Source organism: Psammomys obesus, unplaced genomic scaffold (assembly GCF_907164565.1).
Source record: "Psammomys obesus unplaced genomic scaffold, mPsaObe1.curated_primary_1811, whole genome shotgun sequence".
Lineage (NCBI taxonomy): Eukaryota > Metazoa > Chordata > Mammalia > Rodentia > Muridae > Psammomys > Psammomys obesus.
This window is the reverse complement of record NW_026590062.1, coordinates 18,130,269-18,150,195: the sequence shown is the minus strand read 5'-3', so window position 1 is coordinate 18,150,195 and position 19,927 is coordinate 18,130,269. Positions and strand designations below refer to the sequence as shown.

Sequence of the window (19,927 nt, the reverse complement as noted above, 5' to 3'; positions counted from 1 at the left end):
GGCACCAGGCCCTGTGTGCATTCAATCACTCATTGATTCTTATCACTTTCTTGAGGTGGGTGATATTACCACCTTACGTGTGAATCTTAGAGAATGTGTCACTTACCTATCCAAAGCCACAGGCTAGTTAAAAGAACGGCTGGGATTTGAAAGCAGACTGGAATCTCCAGCCCAGCTCTTTATAACTACCCTGCACCACTCTGCTATTACTGCAGCATCTGTTCACATCCACCTAAATCAGCCCAGGAGGAAGAAACGGATTACCGGCTCCTCCACAATAACCCAGTTCAGTTTCCAGCACCCATGTTGAATGCTTCACAACCACCCATAACTCCAGCTCCAGTGGACCCAAAGCCCTCTTCTGGCCTCTGTGGGGAGCATGGGGAATACAGTGAGATCTTACCTTGATCAATCATTAAGTCAGTGAGTTCCATACTATGTATGGGTGTTAGACAGACCAATTATTGTATCAAATTTAATCCTTGATATATGAAGAGAATAAAACCTCTGCTAATTTTATTTAAATGGTTATGAAGGATAAAGACAGTATAAGAAGGTAGGGAGGGCCAAGTATTTGCAACATAAGCATGGCAACCTAAGTTTGATTCCCAGCAACCACTAAAAAAAGGGCAGGGAGACTGACATTCGTCTGTAATCCCAGCAACGGGGTGGCAGATACTGGAGTTCACTGGCAGTCAGCTTAGCCAAACTGGTGAGCTCCAGGCTCACTGAGAGACCCTGTCTCAAATAACAAGGTAAAGAAAAAACAAAGACAGCAAGTGTCCACCTAAGGTCTCCACACTGATTCACACACAAATGCACATACATACCCACACAAACCAGTACATTTCCCCCCCACACAAATTCTTCAAATCCCTTAGAAGACTGTGCTTTGTTTGCAACCAAGCTCCCTGAGCTTAAGAACTTTCTTTTGTACTGCTAATATAAATAAACTAACAAGGGCAAAGGCTCCATGTATCAAGGAAGTAAAATAAAGACACAGAATAACAAAGCTGACGCTGATCTAGGTTCTAAGGTGAAACCACACTGAGCATTAGCTGAGTGTATACTCACGCAAAGGCCTAAACAAGCAATACAGCGAAGTGGAAAACTCCCCTGGCAATCTTCCATAAGTCACCTGTGACTAACAGCCAACAATGCACTCACTTAGAAATCAAGGATTTTTTAAATACTTTGAGGGCCTTACCCTCAGAAGTTTTCTACATACAAAAACAGCTACAACGTTAAGGAGTCCAACTTCCAACACTGAAAAGGTAGAAGAAGGGTGTAGGGATGTATGGTTCTTTGCCAGCAGAGATGTGGGCAGGAAGATTCCAAGTTTGATGTGAGGGTGAACTACACACTGAATTCAAGGCCAGCCTGAGGTTCTAAGCATGACCCTGTCTGGAAAGCCAAGAACTGAGGTTACTGCTGGTGCTGGCAGAGCCCTTGCCTAGCACTCAGGAGACCCGGGGTTTAATCACCAGCACTGGGGAGGGTGCATAAAAGATACAAAGCAAAGGGAAAGGTAGAACTCCCTAACAGCAACAATGTTTTTCTTGAAGCTGAAAAGGCACTGACAAGGCAACCGCAATACAATAGCACAGAAACATTAAGGACCGCTTACCAACATTTTGGAAATTCGTACTGGCGTTGTTAGGAAAGCTGCAGAATTCCGAGATGTTAATAGAATGACTTTCTAATACTCAGAGCTAAAAGACAAGGCCAAGTACCTTTTTAAATTATATTTACTTAGCCTTTTGGTTGTTGTGTGAATGTGTGTGTACCCAGCTATAGTGTGCACACGTTGAAGACAATTTTGGGGATTCAGTTTTTCCTTCCACCACTTGGGCTCTTGGGATCATTCAAACTCTGGTCATCAGGCTTGGAAGGAAGTGCCTTTACTGTGCTTGTGCAAAGCCAAATCTCTCTCTTTTGAATTTAAAACACTGTTTCTTCATACAGTATATTTTGATCATATTCTTTCCCATACCCCCAAAAAAATCTTAAGAAAGGATGAGGCAAGTGTGATTACTGGCCTCAACTCTATGAGAACTCTATGAGACTCACCAGAGCTGAACCAAGACTCCCCAGACAATAGCCAAGAAGCACTTCATTAGCCAAATGTGCTTCAAGGAAATTTGCTCCTTTTTCAGACAAAAAGTTAAAAGTTCTCAGAAGTGGAGTGAAAAGGTAAAAGCTATTTTGCACACATTCTGCTTCTCTGTCCCGTACAGTGCTGCACTGGACTGACGTACAAGAGGCTTTTAGAATGCAGAGACAAAAAAAGTGCATGAGCATCATGTGCTCAAGCAACAGGAATCTCATCCAGTACATGGGCATACTTAATAGTACATTATGTTTAACATGTATTAATGTTATATACAAAAGGAATAAATATCTGAGGCCTGCACAAGCAGAAAATACACATGTATACATTAAATGAAAACTGCAATACCATTATATCTGGAAGGCCAGAAAGTGTCGTAAGGAAGCTATCAGTGCTCATTCTGCCTTTAAAAGACCAAATTACTGAGGGAAGGGGGTAGGGGGCCCTCTCTGAGAACTGCCAGCATCAAGGCTCACTCTTGGTCTCTCTCATCCTTTCAGACTTTATGGCTAAGGCTGTGAGACTGAGACACAACCAGGGTCTTCCCAGCCTCACTCTGGGCCTCTTCAACTACCTCACTGACAGAACTACTGAGCCTTCCATTTTATTTGTTTTAATTTTACTTTATATGTTTGGATGTCTTGCCTGTATACATGTCTGTGCACCACTTGTATGCCCAGTGACCAAGAAGGCCAGAAGAGGGCACTGGATCCCCTGAAACTGGAATTGCCACACATGTGCTGAGTATCAAACCTGGGTCCTCTGCAAGAACAGCCAGCACTCCTAACTGCTGAGCCATCTCTCCAGACTGAATCACATAATCTTTATATAGCATTTTAAATATTTTAAAATTAATTTTTACTATTTTTAAGTGTGTGTGTGTGGGGGGTGTCTAAATAACAGGTGCCCACAAAGGCCAAAGGCATTGGAGCTAGTGGAGCTGCAGTTACAGGTAGCTGTTTGACAGAACTTGAGTCCTCCACAAAAACAAGGGTCTTAACTAAATCACTCCAGCCCTTAGATACCATTTTAAGAGTTAGATGAGCTGAAGAGAACCTCAGTGGTTAAGAATCATACTGCTCTTCCAGAGGACCTGAGTTTGGTTCCCAGCACCCACATCGGACAACTCACAACTACCTGTAATAACTCCAGCTCCAGGAGGGCTCCACTCTTCTTGTCTTTTCGAGCACTTGCACCCACATATAAAGATAGATAGATACACATAATTTAAAAAGAAATTTTTTTTCGAGCCAAGGTTTCTCTGTGTAGCCCTGGCTATCCAAGAACTCACTCTGTAGACCAGGCTGGCCTTGTACCAGAGATCCACGTGCATCTGCCTCCCAAGTGCCGGGAGACATGTACTACCACTGCCTGGCCTAAAAACATTTTTTTAATGAGAAAATAAAAGTACATAAAGGAGCTAGGGAGAATGCTCAGTCAGTAAAGTGCTTTTCTGCACAAGATGGGGAGCTCAGTTCAACCATCAGAATCCACACAGAAGCTGGATGGTGGCATAAGCCTGTCATCCCGGGCCTAGGGGGGCTGAGACAAGAAGACGCCTGGGATTCAGGGGTCAGTCGGTCTAGCTAAAGTAGGGAGGTCTAAGAAACTCTGCCTCAAAAAATGTGGTGGACTACTGAAGATACAAAATGTCAATCTCTGACACACACAGTAGATGAATGAGGAGCTGGAGAGATGGCCCAGTGTTTAAGATCACTGACTGCTCTTCCAGAAGACCCAGGCCAATTCCCAGAGCCCACATAGGACCTCAAAATCACCTGTAACTTCAGTTCCAAGGCATCCAACACACATTTCTGGTCTTGGAAGGCACCAGGCACACAGTGGTGCACAGACAATAAGCAAACAAAATGCATATAAAAATTTTGTAAATAGATGAATGAATACAAATCCATCTACAAGAAAGTAATTAATATGAGTTACTCAAGAGCCCCAAATGACCCTTTCCCTGTTTGGTTCCTAATAACATAGGAAATAGGTTTTGGGAGAGTCTCTCAGGTGATGTTCAAGCTTAGGAACAGCCACATCTGACAAGTTATGAACAGAGTAGGTATTACACAAGGAAAACAAACAAAAATATAGGCACAAAAAATACAACACAGAAACATTAAGTGGTCAATGATAAGTAGTCTGGATGAGAATAAAGTTTTATAAACAGAATTGCACATTTTAATTCTCTTTAGTTCTCCTGTGGAGTAGATAGCTCTTTAAAAAAACAAGCAAAGAGTGCTTTTGAATCAAATAGAATATTACTTTCATGTATTGTCTGGCCATCAAACTTGATTTTCATGTTAAAACTGGACTAGAATTCTCTTACGCTTACAGGCTGAGTCCACCTGCCTTCTAGATCTTGTCTGCAGGTTATTCAGGCATAGAAGAAGAGCGACAATTACCCTTCTTGGATCCGACCCTGGAAGAGGCGCTGAAGAACTTCTTCACTGTGGTGACCTTGCGGGTCTTCTCGTTGGTTTTCTTTTCCTCAAACTTGGAGAACGTGAGGGACTGGGCTCCCTGGCTGCTCTGGCTGCTGGCAAAGGCCTCTTCTTCCTCCCGCTGAAGTCTGAAATTCAGGGAGAAGACTGTGACTGATCTGGATGTTCTCCAAGCTTTTCTGGGGTCTAAAAGATCTTACTCAAATGACTGAAGAAGATCTGAAAACTTTATAAACAGAAACTAAATATACTAAGTGGATCTGAGGTCTCAGGTATATAACGTTAAGATGAAACGCTGTACCCGTTTCAATGCATGTGTTTAATCCCGAGTGCCTCAAAAATAAAAAAATAAACAAACGCCAAACATGTTTTACACTTACAATCTCAGTATTTGGGAGGCTGAGGTAGAAATGTCACTGAGTTTGAGGGCAGCCTGGGCTACAGACTAAGAGAAACAGGGCTAAGGAGGGCTGATGAGAAGGCTCAGGGTGTAAAGGCACTTGTTTGATCCTGGGAGCAGAAAGGGTGGGAGAAGAACTGTCCTCGGCCCACCACACAGGTACTGTAAGAATTTGCACACCCTCACACACAGCAAATCAATGTAGGAGCTGGACTGATGGCTCAGGTTTCAAAAGCACTTGCTGCTCTGTAGAGGATGTGGGCGAGGTTCCTAGCACCCACAGGGCACCTCCTGTAATGTCAGCTTTAGGAATCTGATACTATCTTCTGGTCTCCTCTGACAATGAACATGTGTGGTATGCTGACACACATGCAGGCACCCATATACATTAAAATAAATCTTAAAAAAGAAATGTAATCTAATTAATATTCTAATTAGAAAGAAATATAATCTAAAAAAATGTAAGGCTTAGGGTACAGCTCAGAATGCTTATACTCTCAAGGCCCTGAGTCCAGTCCCCAGCACTGCATACATGGTGGCAAACACCTGTACTCCCAGCACAGAGATACAGAGGAAGAGCCTGCCTCAAAGTATCATTAAAGGGCTAGCAAGATGGCTCAGGAGGTAAGGTAAAGGCACCTGCCACCAAGCCTGATGATCTGAATTCAATCCCTAAAACTCATCTGGCAGAAGGAGAGAACCTCTGGCCTCCATAGATAAAGATAACCCTCTCACAAAACTAAATAGATAATTTTAAATATATATACATTATATAACATATGAAGGTATGTATGTTATGAGGCTGGAGAGATGGCTCAGCAGTTAAGAGTACATACTGCTTTGTAGAGGACCCAAGTTCAATTCCTAGGTATATATAATTTAAAATATAAATAACAGGCAGGGTGTGGTGGTGCATGCCTTTAATCCCAGCATTCGGGCAGTAGAAGAAGAAGGCAGATCTCTGTGAGTTCAAGAACAGCCTGGTCTACAAAACAAGTCCAGGAAAGCAACGGCTATACAGAGAAACCCTGTCTCAAAAATAAATAAATAAATAAATAAATGGCAGGCTGGGGATATGCTCAAAGGTTATGAGCACTTGCCGCTGCTGCAGAGGACCAGAGGTCAGTTCCCACCGGCCAAGTGAGGAGACTCACATTTGCCTGTAACTCCAGCCCCAGGGAATCTTACTCCCACTCCTGGCCTCTGCATGTGTGTGTCACACACATGGCACACACACACAGACATATACACACAAATAAAAATAAATCTTTCAATGGTGTTGGAGAGATGGCTCAGAGGTTTAGAGCATTTGTTCTTGCACATGTCCCAGGTTCAATACCCAGCACTCAGATGGTGGCACACAACCATCTGTAACTCCAGTTCCAGAGATCCGATGACCTTTCCTGACTCCCAAAGGCACCAGGCACACACATCACCCACATACATACATACATCCAGGCAAAACACTCATATGCATGAAACAACAAATCTTTAAAAAAAAATTTTTCATAAACAAAGAAAGAAATGGGATGGGTACAGTTTGGAGGCAGAGCTAGTACCTAGCATGCATAAGGTCTGGGTTCAATTATCAGCACTGAAAGTTGGGGATGGAGTGGTGGCTTCTTCCTAATTGAGAACTATAAGAAACATCACTATCCAGCTGAACAATTCCTAATGCAGAGTGGAGAGCAAGTGTTTTTAGAACACTGGGCAAAAACCTTCAACAGAAGAAAGATCTGAGAAGGTTTCACAGTGGTTATCTTCAGGACAGCTCTACAGAATGACTAGAATTCTACTAAGTGACACTGTAGTTTCCAACAGGAACTTAGAGACATAAAGTGTGGTTTCTGGCCAGGCTTGTGACTCACATCTGTAACCCCAGTACTTGGAAGGTAGAGACAGGAGAATCACTAATGATGCAATGGACTATGTGCTGGATATATACAAGTTTCCAGATGATAAAGAACTCTGACTGTAAGCTAACTATCATTCTGGAATTCACTGTGTGGCAGAGAACCCAGAACATTATAAACCCAAAAAGTTACCATATTTATATCTGTACTTTGGCACTTAATGCAAGGAGCTATATCAGAACTTGAGAGGCTAGAGAGAGGGCTCAGCAGTTAAGATCACAGGTCCTGGAAGGACAGCTCAGGGCCCAGTTCTGAGCTCACCACAGATGTGAACATGAACAGCGCAGTTAGTCAACAAACACCAAGTAACTAGACTCAAAAAACCAGCAAAAGCTAGCATTTGGTTTGACCTTCTGCTGAGACAGCATTGTAGTCTACAGGATGTCATGGCAAAGGATCGGCTCTATTCCTGGCATCTTTCCAGGCCCTTCACTCACCAGTGTTTCTGCCTTTTTTTTTTTTTTTTTTTTTTTTTTTTTATCGTACTCCTATTTGGAGATGATACAACCACTTGGGAATAACTCAATTTTAAAGGAAAAATTAAATGTCCTCAATGCAAGGAGCATGTATACAGACAAATTGGTGTGATCACTGTGCTACACACCTGCCAAGCTGGGTGTGTCAAAAGAATGAGGAAAGCAGTATTGAGAGGCGCGTGCCAAACACATGTATGACCGAATTTCATCTTCACCATAAAGTATGCTTGCCTTCCAAAGAGGTAAGGACAGCACACTCCAACGTAAAGCAAACAGGTCCAGGAGGTGGGGCCAGGAGCTGCTGGTGCACGCCTTTGATCTCAGCACTCAGGAGAAAAAGCAGGTAAATTCCTGAGTTCAAGGGCAGCCTGGTCTACAGAGTGAGTTCCAGGACAGCTAGGGCTACACAGAGAAACCCCATCTCAAAAAAAAAAAAAAAGTGAAATCATTAAGTGCTGACCAGAAATAAGACAGAATCCTCTCATGACAAGCTGACCTGCTGATACAGCTCTCAACACAAGTGGTAAGCATGCTTGGGCAATGAAGGAATGTGTACCTGATTATGTCACTGGTAGCCACACCCCACCTCCACCTAGCCAGAGAGGTCCTTTTACCTTTCTGCCAATTCCCAGTCCTCTTGGATCTGCTTCTGCCGGGCCTTATGGTACTCCTCCCTCCAGCACTTGGAGCAGAAACCCTGCCAGGCAGGGTTGCCATAGTAACCGCATCCTTTCTTGCACAGAAGCTCAGACTGATCCACATGAATTCCCCGGCGTTCGGACTTCAGGCTCATCTTCTTCCTGATAACCAAGAAGTGAGAAAGCATTGAAAATTAACTTGCTACCATACTACTAAAATACAACACTTATGAAGCAACATACAAATGTCTGAGATCTTCAAGCCATAAGAAGAGAAAGAAAGAAGAGATGGAGAGAAGAAACTATGAAACCCAAAGTTAAACATGGCAAGTTCAAGCAGAATCATTGTAAAGAAAGGCTTCAATCTGAAGTCTGAAATACACAGAGCACCTTGAGACACTAATACTGGATTAAAGACCTAAGCATAGAGCTTTAAACTCCTACAGGAAAAGCTTGCTGACACTGGCAAGGACTTCAACACCCCAAAAGTACAGGTAACAGAAGCAACAGAAACAGAAAAAATGGGACAACAGCAAACTTGAAAACTTCTGCCCAACAAAGCAATCAATAGTAAAGAGGCCACCTATGAAATGGGAGAAGACATTTCCAACCTCTACAGAAAGGGTAAAACCCAGAGTATATTAAGAGCACTGGCGACCCAACAACAAAATAGACAAAAAACTGGAATAGACAACTCTCCAAAGGAAAAATAAAAATGTCCAAAAGACAGCAAGACCCTGTCTCAAAAATACTCTAAAAAGGGGGCCGGGGCTGAGAAGTTGGATCAGCAACCAAAAGATCCCTGCCACCATGGCTGATAGCCTTAGTTGGATCCCTGGGACCTACATGGCAGATGGAAAGACAACCCCTGAAAGCTGTCCACTGGCCTCCTCATGTGTGTTGCGGCGCAAGTTTACACACAAACAAAATTAATAAAACCTACTTTTTATAGTGGTCAACAAGCTGGGTGTGGTAGGTGCATGCTGTTAATCCTACCACCTGGAAGACAGAGACAGATGGCTCTCATTGAGTTCAAGGCCACCTAAGAATACACAGACTGTGTCTCAAGAAAACAAACAAAAATGATTAACAAAGATTGGGCTTGTTGGCATATGCTTGCAATCCTATCAATCTGGCAAAGGGGAACTGGAAGGCCTACCAGCTTATCGAATGAAACCTTATCCCAAAATAAATATTTAATAGTCAGAAAACACATGAGAGAAACTATTAGAATAAATCAAAACCACAATGAGACATCACTTCACACTGGTAGGAAGGCCATCTTAAACACACACACACACACACACACACACACAGGAATGTAGAGATACGAATGTAGAGAATCTGAACCCTTCTGTATTCTCAGTAGGAACGTAAAAAGGTACAGACAGCCACTAGAAACAACCTGTCCATTATAAATAGCCTGTTTTTCCACCCAGAAGGCTGGACATTAATAGCCTGGTAATCTCCATTATCTGTAGGACTAGGCCACACCAAGCTCCTGCACTGAGGCCCAGAGGTGGTTAATAGTCTAAATAACCTTTACATTATCTGTATAACCAGTGGCTCCACCAAGTTCCCACAACCAGGACTGGAGGTGGCTCATACCCCAAATGGCCTCTATACTAAATGACCAAGACTACGCCAGATACATCCCTAGGCCTAAGCTAATGCAGGTAGCTTATCTCTAGAACCTATCTTCTTGGAAGAAGTGACATGTACTTTGGGGTGAGTTTCCCTGTAATCAATTATGCCTCCTTGTGCAGCAGGGACTGCATTACACCAGGAATGTTTTTCAAAATTGTACTGTTTAAATATGCTGGCAATAAACCACCTGGCATCAGACTCCCAAAGTTTGATCCAGCCTAGATGACTAAGGCAGGCTGAACCGAGTTTACATTCTCACTAATTTGAGGATGGTTTTGCTGCAGGTGTAGCCTACCTTTACTTCTTATTTTTTTCTTCTTTATTATTATTTATTATAATTTATTCACTTTGTATCCCAGCTGTAACCCACTCCCTCATCTCCTCCCAGTCCCATCCTCACTCCTTCTCCCCGGCCCCATGGCCCTCCCATAGTCCACGGACAGGGGACTTCCTCCTCCCCTTCTATCTGAACCTAGCCTATCAGGTCTCATCAGGACTGTCTGAATCCTTTTTCTCTGTGACCGAGTAAGGCCACCTCACCAGGGGAGGTGATCAAAGAACAGGCAACCAAGTTTATGCCAGAGACTGCCCCTACTCCGCTCCCCTTACTAGGGCACCCCCATGGAGACTGAGCTGGCCATGGGCTACATCTGAGCAGGGGGTCTAGGTCCTCTCCATGCATGGTCCTTGGTTGATTCATCAGTTTCTGCAGGACCCCCTGGGCCAATATTTTTTGGCTATGTTGGTCTTCTTGTGGAGTTCCTGTCACCTCCTACCTTTACTTCTTAAAAGGTCTTATCTCATGTGTTTTGTTATAATGATGGAACATTTATAGTACAATATCCAAAGGCAATATCCAAAAGCAACTGTAAAGATTAAAACTTGGGCTGGGAGATAGCTCAATAGAAACAGTAATTGTTGTACAAGCATAAGGAGGAGTTCAACCCCCAGCATCACCTAGAAGCTGGGAATAGCAATAAGCACCTGTAATTTTAGTGCTGGGGCATAGGGACAGGGAGATCCTGGGGCTTGCTAGCCAGTTGGGCTAGCCAAAATGGTGAGCTCAAAGTTCAATGAGGGACCCTGCCTCAAAAAATAAGGTGAGATGTCATTTTCAAGCCTTTTTCTCTGCATCCACTCATATCTTTGATCTGCTCTGGTTCTGTGTTATGCCTGGCTTCCTTCTAAGGTTTACCTTGTATCCACATACTTTACTACTTAGCCAAAGGGTAAGATTGTGCTCAAACCTCTCTGGTCAATAGACCTTTGGTTCTGAGGGATAGAACCTGTGTATACAGAGGCAATATGAGGTGGGTCCAGAAAACATCGGAGTGTCTGAAGTCTCAGTGCATTTTTTGGCATATGCACAGATTCATTAGTAGGGTCGGAGTTTTATCTAGTGTGTGTGTGATGTATGTATATGTTCACGTTTAGGTGTAGATAGGTACAAATGTGTGTGCAGGTGTATGGAAATGAGACGTTGAAGTTAGGTAAACAACTTTCTTCAATTGCTGCCCACCTTTTATATATATATATATATATATATATATATATATATATTTATTGGGCAGATGTGCTGGCACACGCCTTTACTTCCAGCATGTGGGAGACAGCGGCACGCAGATCTCTGAACTGGAGACCAGACTGGTCTACATAGCGAGTTCCATGCCATTCAGAAGTACATAGTGTGACCCTGTATGGGCTGGGGCTGACAAGATGACTCATCAGGTAAAGGAGCTTGCTGCCAAACCCGCCAATCTGAGTGCAATCCCTGGGTCTGAAATGGTGGAAGGAGAGAACAGATTGCAGCAAGCTGTCCTCTGAGCTCCACACATGAGGCATCCACAGACATACATAAAGCACATGAAATGTAAAGAGAAAACTGCTCTTGCCAGAACAGTGGGAGAGTCTGTTTACCATGCAGTTGAATGAGCATACCACGTCTCTCCCCGTAACACTCAATAGACTAATAAGATCATAAAATCTGGTCCCTTCATCTTGGACTCCTTAGCTGTGACTCTGCCTGCATGGGACTTGTGAGGCAATGATACTCACTGTGACATACAGCCTACTCTACCGATATCCTGGATAGTGGGTCCCTTTGTTCCCATTACATAAGCCTCATGTCTTCTGCCTACATCCATTAACTCTGGCAGGCTCACTTGCTACTTATAAGCAGGGCAAAAAGTTCCAGTCCTTCACTGTCCTTAACATTCCCAGCATTCAATACACAGGAAGTCATTTACACCCTTAGCCATTAGAGCAATCTAAGGAGAAGCCATCAGATGCGGCTGGGTGTAGCTCAGTGGTAGAGCACTCCCCTAATTTGCTCAAGGCCCTGAGTTAGCTCCTGAGCACCGCCAACAACAAAACTCCACCAGCATGAGACATCACCCACACCTACCCAAATGACTAAAAGAATCACTGATAGCCAGGTGCAGTGGAGCACACCTGACCCCAGCACTCAGGAAGGCAGAGGCAGGAGGATCTCTGTGAGTTCAAAGCCAGCCTGATCTACAAAGAAAGTGCAGAAAAAACAACGAAACAAACAAAAAAACCTAGCCACAAAAAAAAAAAAAAAAAAAAAAAAAAAAAACAAAAGCACTGACATTTCACCACCAATGTACATTCCTGTACATTCTGAGAGAAATGTAGAATAGCACAGCTGACCGTTGATAGCTTCTTTCTCACTGTTTTGGTTTTCTGAGAGAAGGTCCAACTCTGAGGGCCATACTGATAACAAACTCATAGTAATTCTCTTGCCTCGAATCTCCTGAGCCTGGCATTCTAGGTGTGAGCCACCACACCCATTTGCACATTCTTATAATTCGTACTCATTGGCTCAACAAATACTTTTACATACTAACAGACACCTGGGTCAACCATACCCAAAATCTCTGTGTATCTTAGTGTTTAAGGTGGGCAGCATACAGCTCAGACCCTGAAGGAGAAAAACACTATTAACATTGAATACTCTTTTTTGTTTTGCTTTTCAAGATAGGGTTTCTCTGTACAGTTCTGACTGGCCTGGAATTTGCTCTGTAGACCAGGCTGGCCTCAAACTCAGAGATCAGGTGGTTTAAAGCCATAAACCACTACCCTGTTGCTGAATAATCTTAAAACAACTAAACTTCCCATATTTGAGAAACAAGCTAGCTATGTGTACATAAAATCTATATAATTCTAAAAACTGCTAATGACAAAATGTGTAATGAGGTACAAAATATTTCACTCACAGTAATATCAATATATAAAAACACCTAGGAAATATTTTAATAAAAAAGTTATGTGAGTTGGGTGGTGGTAACGCACTTGTTGAATCCCAGCATTCAGGAGGCAGAGGAAGGCAGAGCTCTGTGAGTTTGAGGCCAGCCTGGTCTACAGGGCAGCCAGGACTGTTACATAGAGAAACTCTGTCTCAAAAAACAAACAAACAAAAAGTTATATGGTCAGTGTAAAAATATTGATATGTAAGCAATGGCCACAGACACACCTATAGTCCTAGCACTTGGGAGGCTGAGGTAGAAGGGTTCCATGTTCAAGATCAGTTAGGACTACAAAAGACAAAAATACAAATAAAGAAAGCTTTAATGATAAGGCTGTAACTAATGAGACATAAAATGACTCTAAATAAAATGCAAATAAAATATTAGTAAAATGACATAGTTTCCAAAATCCTATTTTACAGCAGATGACAACAGAATACTCAAGACTTTTTAGAACTCAACAAAATAATTCCATATTTCACCAGCAACAATAACCAGGACAGTTTTTAATTTTCTAAATTAACTTTCTGAATCTTTTCCTGCAGACTAGTTAAACAATATGAACCCAGACAAATCACTAAAAAATACAAACTCCCAAATAAATCCTAACACACCATAACACATAAAATAATACTAAAGGAAGGAAAAATGTTTAAAATAGACAATTTTAAATAACTGGCCAGCAATCTGATGTCCCTCAAAATAACTGAAAAGATCTGTTAAATGGCTGGAGAGATGACTCAGTAATTAAGAGCAATGACTGTTTTTGCAGAGGACCTGGGTTCAATTCCCAGCATCCACAAGGCAGCTCACAACCATCTCTTAACTCCAGTTCCAGAAGATATGATGCTCTCTTCTGGCCCCCGCAAGTACTGCATGCAAGTTGTGACACATGCGAGCGCAACACCCACACACATAAAACTCAAGGATAGCAAAGTCCAGACTAGATTGTTTCACAAGAAAATGTGTCAAAAAATAAAAATAAGAGGCTACAGACAAGGCTCAGTGGCTATGACTTGCTGCTCCTGCAGAGGACCTGAGTTTAATTTCCCAAAACCACAACATGTGGCTCAAAGTGCCTGTGACACCAGCTCCAGCAGATCTGATGTCCCTTTTCACTCGTGCACGGACAAACATATACCCATAATTAATGAACTTTCATCCATGCCTCTGCTGGGATGAAAGGTGTACACCACCACATCCAGCTTTTTTTTTATGAGAGGGAAGGGAGGACAAAGTTCCCAATTTGTCACACTCTGCAACCCAAGCTGGCCTGCAGTCCTAATTCAGTCTCCCATGTGATGGGATTACAGGTGTCCACCCATCACACCTGGCACAACTTAAAACTTCCGAGAGAGACAGAGGATGAAAGAACTAACACAATACACTTATGAAACTTCTATACCTAGAAGCTACAGGAAAATCATGAAGGAAGTAAAATTTGAATACACAAATTTAAACGTCCATTAGTTTTTAACAGGCCTCACCTGTGACCAAAATAGACAGGCAAAAAGAGAGTGGAAAATAACATTTACATGTGACGATGAGGCATTTTATTATACAGAAAGATAATATTAATAAAGAGCCTGAGATTGGTTGGCAGCTGTGCAGGACAAGGACATGGCATGTTCTTTGCAAACTCAGAGCAGCCTCCTCAAACAAGGGGAAAGTCCTACTGCATGCACCTGATATTTTGAAAAGGCAGCACTTGTCTGCCATACCGCCCATGGGGCAAGGGAATCGACTTCCACAGCCACAGAAGCAGTGTTAGAAAACTTTGATTTTTGCCAATCAATATTTAACCATGGGTATTGCTACTTGTCTGTAAGGATTTTATTTTTAACTATGTGGTATGTGTGTGGGCGGGGGGTATCCTGAGCTAATGTGAGTGCAGGTGCTCAAGGAGGCCGGAAAAGGGTGTTGGGTCCTAGAGACCTGGAGCTACAGGCAGTTGTGTGGCCCCAACATGGATGCTACACCCATGTTGTAACACCCATGTGAATCTGTACTTCACCACTGAGCCTTTTTTTTCAGCACCTGATTAACAATTTTTTACTGGTATTTGTTACCATGCTTATATTGTTCTTCAAATAAATTAACCACTGATATTTTCTGCTCCTGTTTCTATAATCTATATCTCTAAATTTTCCCTAATATTCCCAAGCGGTCTTTTTGAACTATCTTTTTTGTATGTTCGTTTGTGTATTTTGCTTTTCAAATGAAGATTCTCTCTGTAACCTGGCTGTCCAAGTGTTGGGATTAAAGTCCTGCGATGCCTCAACCTATGCCTTCCCCACTCCCCACCCTCCACACCACACCGTCTGGCTTGAATTATTTTTTTAGCCACCTTTTCTGTTGTGAGGGCACCCTCACACAAAGACATGGCATTTCAAATCTGTACACAGGTTTTACCCACTTCCTCTCATGATACACATCCCTTCTAAAAGCAGCACTTCATGCAGACAACTGACGTTAGAGTTTCCATGTTTACTGTTACAAAATAAAGTATGTAAACACTACTCTGTCCAAGTAGTCCCAAAAGATAATCAAGCCCATGGGACACAATTTAGGGAGTGAGCTGAGCCAGTGGGGCAGCATTCTCAGGACCTGCAGACAGCCGCCCTCTGCTGTGCCTAGCCACATCCTCTTCAGTTGAGCAAAGTTAGGGCTCTAATCTGAGCATGCTCAAAATAATCTACCTGTGTCTTCCAGAGAAGTGGGGAGTACTCAAATGAGCGATTGCTCTTTAAGTACCTGAGCAAACAGACTTGGCTCTGCCGAGCAGCAGCACTTTGTAACGCATACAGCAGCTCCACCACAGGAGTGTTCTTTCCAGTTCTGTCTGACTTAGTTCTGCTCTAGCCATTTCACCTTTTCTCATATACTTCTGAGTCAAAAGGTCTGAGAATCTGAATTTATCCAGGTCCTAGGTGGTTCTAATGGGAATCACCTTGGAAACCACAGCTGTAAAAAAACCACCATGGGTGTGAATCGACTCATCCTTCCTCCTGACCCCATGACAGAATGCTCTTTTCTTTTTCAATTTTTATTTTATTCTTATGGGTGCTTTGTTTGCATGTACGTATGTATCACATATGTACCTGAAGCCCAAGGAGGTCAGAAGAAGACAGGCTATCAGAATTGGAGTTACAAGTGGTTGTAAGCCACTATTTGGGTGCTGGAAATTGAACCCAAGTCCTTATAACAGCTGAGCCATCTCCCCAGCCTGAGATGACCTTTTCTGAGTATGATAGAAGTCTGTGGTAACCTCCTGCTAAGAACTGGAAAGCTAGTATCAGTGTGAAATATCAGTGTTTAAAGGTACCATCATAAATGCAACAGAAAACATCTGAAGTACCTCACACTAAGGGGTCCAGATTCTGGAAAATGACAGTATGATGAGAAGGTGACTCCAGCAAAAAACAAAAAACCCAGAATATGCTGATGAAGGAGACAAAGAGATCAAAATTGGGGCTAGGGAGGGAACAGCTGATGAGTGCTTCCACAGCATGAAGGAAGCCCAACGTTCTATCCTCAGAACCACAGGAATTACGTATGGTGACATATGTATATGATACTAGCACCCAGGTAGAGACAGAAGGGCCAGGAGTTCAAGGTCATGCTTGGCTATACAATGACTAACAGGATTGGCTATGTAAGACCCATCTCAAAAAAAAAAAGAAAGAAAGAAAAGAAAAAGAAAAACAAAGAGAGAAAGAAAAGAAAAAGAAATTAAGAAAGAAAGAAAAGAAAGGAGAGAGAAAAGAAAGCCCACAAGCCTACAAGTGAACATTCAGGAGGCTAAGGCAGGAAGATCACAAGTTCAAGGGCAGCTTGAACTAACTAGCAAAACCCTATGTCAAAAAACAAAGTCTCTGTGAATTCGAGACCAGCCTGGTCTATAGAGGCTGGTTCGGCAGGTAAAGACATTTGCAATAAAAGACTTCAGTTCAACTCTTGGAACCCACAACCACACAAGCATACACACATGTGCAAATAATACAGTTATTTTTTTTAAAGAAGTTATTAGAGGGGCAGACAAGATGGCTTAGTGGTTACCAGCACTTGCTGATCTTACAGAGGACTCAGGTTCTGTTCCCAGCACCCACATGGTGGTTAAGAACTGCCTGTAACTCCAGCTCCAGAAGATCCAGTATCTTCTGGCCTCCTCAAGCACTGCGTGAACATACATGTAGGCAAACACACCCATAAATAAAATTATTTTTTAAAATAAATTAGATAATTAAGATAAAGAGTGTGTGTGGTGTAGTGCTAAGGTAGAGCACTTGCCTAAAAAGTACAAAGTACTGGGTTTGATCCCCACCACTACAAAATAAATAAAATATATAAGGCTGAAATATGCTATTCCAATGTTGTCTCTGTCATAAGACATTCTACTCTGTGGGACAGGTAACGACATAATAAAGTACTCTAGATCAGTCGTTAGCTTGTGGGCATGAATGCACACTGCCATCTGACTCTCTTCAATAGTGCTAAAAGTGATCCGTCCATGGCTGGACAGTACCTGAAATCCTTCACAAATTCTATGCATTTGCCACACTAGGTTCCAACCACAGGGGCTAACAAATTTTACAGGCTGAAACATGGTTAACTGGCTACACAGAGCCAAGTATACTATCTCAAAACACTATAAAAAACAAAAAACTTTAGGGCTTTTTTCTATCATTTTCTTTACTGTGCTGCTGAGGGTGGAGGCCAGGGACCTGTGCACACCCTGAGAACCCTGCATCACTGCACTGCACACCAGACCCTGTTATGAGCTCTAGGCAATCTACCTCATTAGCCTTCAGTTTTGTTTCTGTTTTTATAATTTTCATTTGCATTATCCTTATTGTAGTCAAAACTTTGGTCCAATTCATTTTTCAGGGCACATTTAAAAAAACAATGTCAAAAGTTCAATGGAAATGCAACTAAGAAGCCACAACATTACACAACATCAGGCAAGGACGGTCCTACTTACTGTTTCACCATGCTGGCACTCTAGAAATCCTAACTATTATGACTGAAAGAGCCACTTTCCAGTGTGTAAAGCACAGAAAGCAACTTATTGGCTCTGTAAGATGAGTGGGTCTGTTCCCACCCTCAACATAATCCTATGTGTGCGCTTCTCAATCCAATGCTCTCTGTACTAAATCTAGTATCTCAAAACCTGTTTGTTAGCCTTTCTTATGTTCCTGTCAGCCTTTTCCACCCATCCATCACACACACACACACACAGACAACGACACACATGACTCTGACTACCCAACAACACAAACAAAATCTATTCAAGGCATTTTCCAGACAGCACAAGATCAAAGCAAAAGCTGGAAAAACAAACTACTTCTGAAGACTGTACAATCCTATCTGGACCATCTAAAAGAGACTGTTGACTGAACTGTAAGATAGAAACTCTTGGATCACAAGGCCAGGACTACTTCTGCTAAGACACAACAGGGTACACAACTTTTCTGAAAGGCATTTGGAAATTAAGGGACAGAGCTGAGAAGTTTCTTTGATTATCTTTCAAGGTCACTAAACCATTATGTTCCTTTCTCAACTGGCTACTAACAAGCAAAGCTACCTTGGTAGCTCTCAACCAGACACTTCAGACTTCACTTGGTACAGAGCTGGTTCTAGATCCCACCTGCCCTGCATCTGAATCACTCAGCCACCCACCTCCCTCCATACGCTACCAGTAGCAGGCTGGGCAAGTCTATACAAGTCATTAAAAACACTTCCTGCAACAAGATGTGGTACGAAAGCATGTTCTACTTAGGGAAATTACAGGATAATACAGACAGATTTTCATCCATTAATAAACACTCTGAGCTCAATCTCTAAAAGCATCTTTTAAATGTGCTCCAAAGTGCCATCTAAAGAAAAAAAAAACTGCCTTAGCAAACAGTATGCCTAAAATTAGAAAATTCTATATATTATTACAGAGGAACTGTATAAATGCTGCCATTGTGTATTTTAACTTGAAAGCACACAGAAAATTATAAATATATCTTACGTAAAAGTTCCCCAAATTATGAGCAAAATACAATGAGACATGTATGAAAACATCACATGAAATGCATTATTTTTACACTTACATTAAAAAAAAAAGTTAAAAAAAAAAAAAGCCATGTGTGGTAGTATACACCTAAATCCCAACAAAACAAGATTTCACTCAGTTCCATCTTGGTTGTCCTGTGTCCCCCGCAGAAGATCACACCATTCCCTAAGGGTAGAACCCTCAAGGCTCTGACTATATCCCTGATTCAGATCCTTTAACAATTTCCTCCCTAGCATCTGGGGGGGGAAAAAAAAGCTTATGACTCAGGGCGGGGAAGAAAAATCAGTGCTACAATATTTGCAGGGCATGTGTTTCACATGTTCCCAGTACAACCCACACCCCCAAAAAAGGAAGCCAGACTAAGAAACCCCAGCTCAGTGTGTAGATTCTACAGTTCCTACTCAGAATGAACAACGCTTATCCCTCTGATCATAATTCATGACTTCTGCTACATCTAATTAACTGATCATAATCACAATTAGTGGCTGTCCTGATGACTATAAGCCTGTAAAGTATGCTACCAAAAACAAGGAAAAATGAATCTACACAATCCAAGTTAGACTTCCTACCCCAGTGGCAAGAGCTTCACTAAAAACAGAAATCTCTGAAAACAGGCACGGGACTGGAGAGACAGCTCAGAGGTTAAGAGCACGCACTGCTCTTGCAGAGGACCCACGTTAATTCCCAGAACCACATCAGGGCACCCAATACCCTCCTCTGGTCTCCAAGGGTATCTCATGGGCACATACCCACACCCACACACAAAAACACATGGTACACGTAACTGAAAAAGATAAGTGCAGCCATCAAGCATGTTAGGCAAGTGTCCCACCACTGAGTGACACCCAGACCTTCTGCTGTTATTCTGACAGTCACTGAGTTGCCCAGGCTGGCCAGCGCTGGCAATCCTCTGCTTCAGCCTCCTGAGGCGCTGGACTACGGGTGTGCGAGAGCACAGCCTCTTCC

At 42.5% G+C, this 19,927-nt stretch overlaps 1 protein-coding gene across 2 annotated transcripts in view; it reads right to left on the bottom strand.

Moving 5' to 3' along the window:
- Rabgef1 (RAB guanine nucleotide exchange factor 1) overlaps positions 1–19,927 on the bottom strand; it is a 42,074-nt gene that overhangs the window by 18,824 nt on the left and 3,323 nt on the right. Inside the window, exons 1-3 of one of the 2 annotated variants that reach the window (XM_055606336.1) lie at positions 13,128–13,161; positions 7,964–8,149; positions 4,522–4,688 (exon numbers count right to left, since the gene is read on the bottom strand). In XM_055606336.1, coding sequence (XP_055462311.1) covers positions 4,522–4,688; positions 7,964–8,142 — 346 coding nt within the window. In that variant the 5' untranslated portion in view covers positions 8,143–8,149; positions 13,128–13,161. Of the gene's footprint in view, positions 1–4,521; positions 4,689–7,963; positions 8,150–13,127; positions 13,162–19,927 lie in introns of those variants that run through there. The other variant, XM_055606337.1, reaches the window with a different exon arrangement.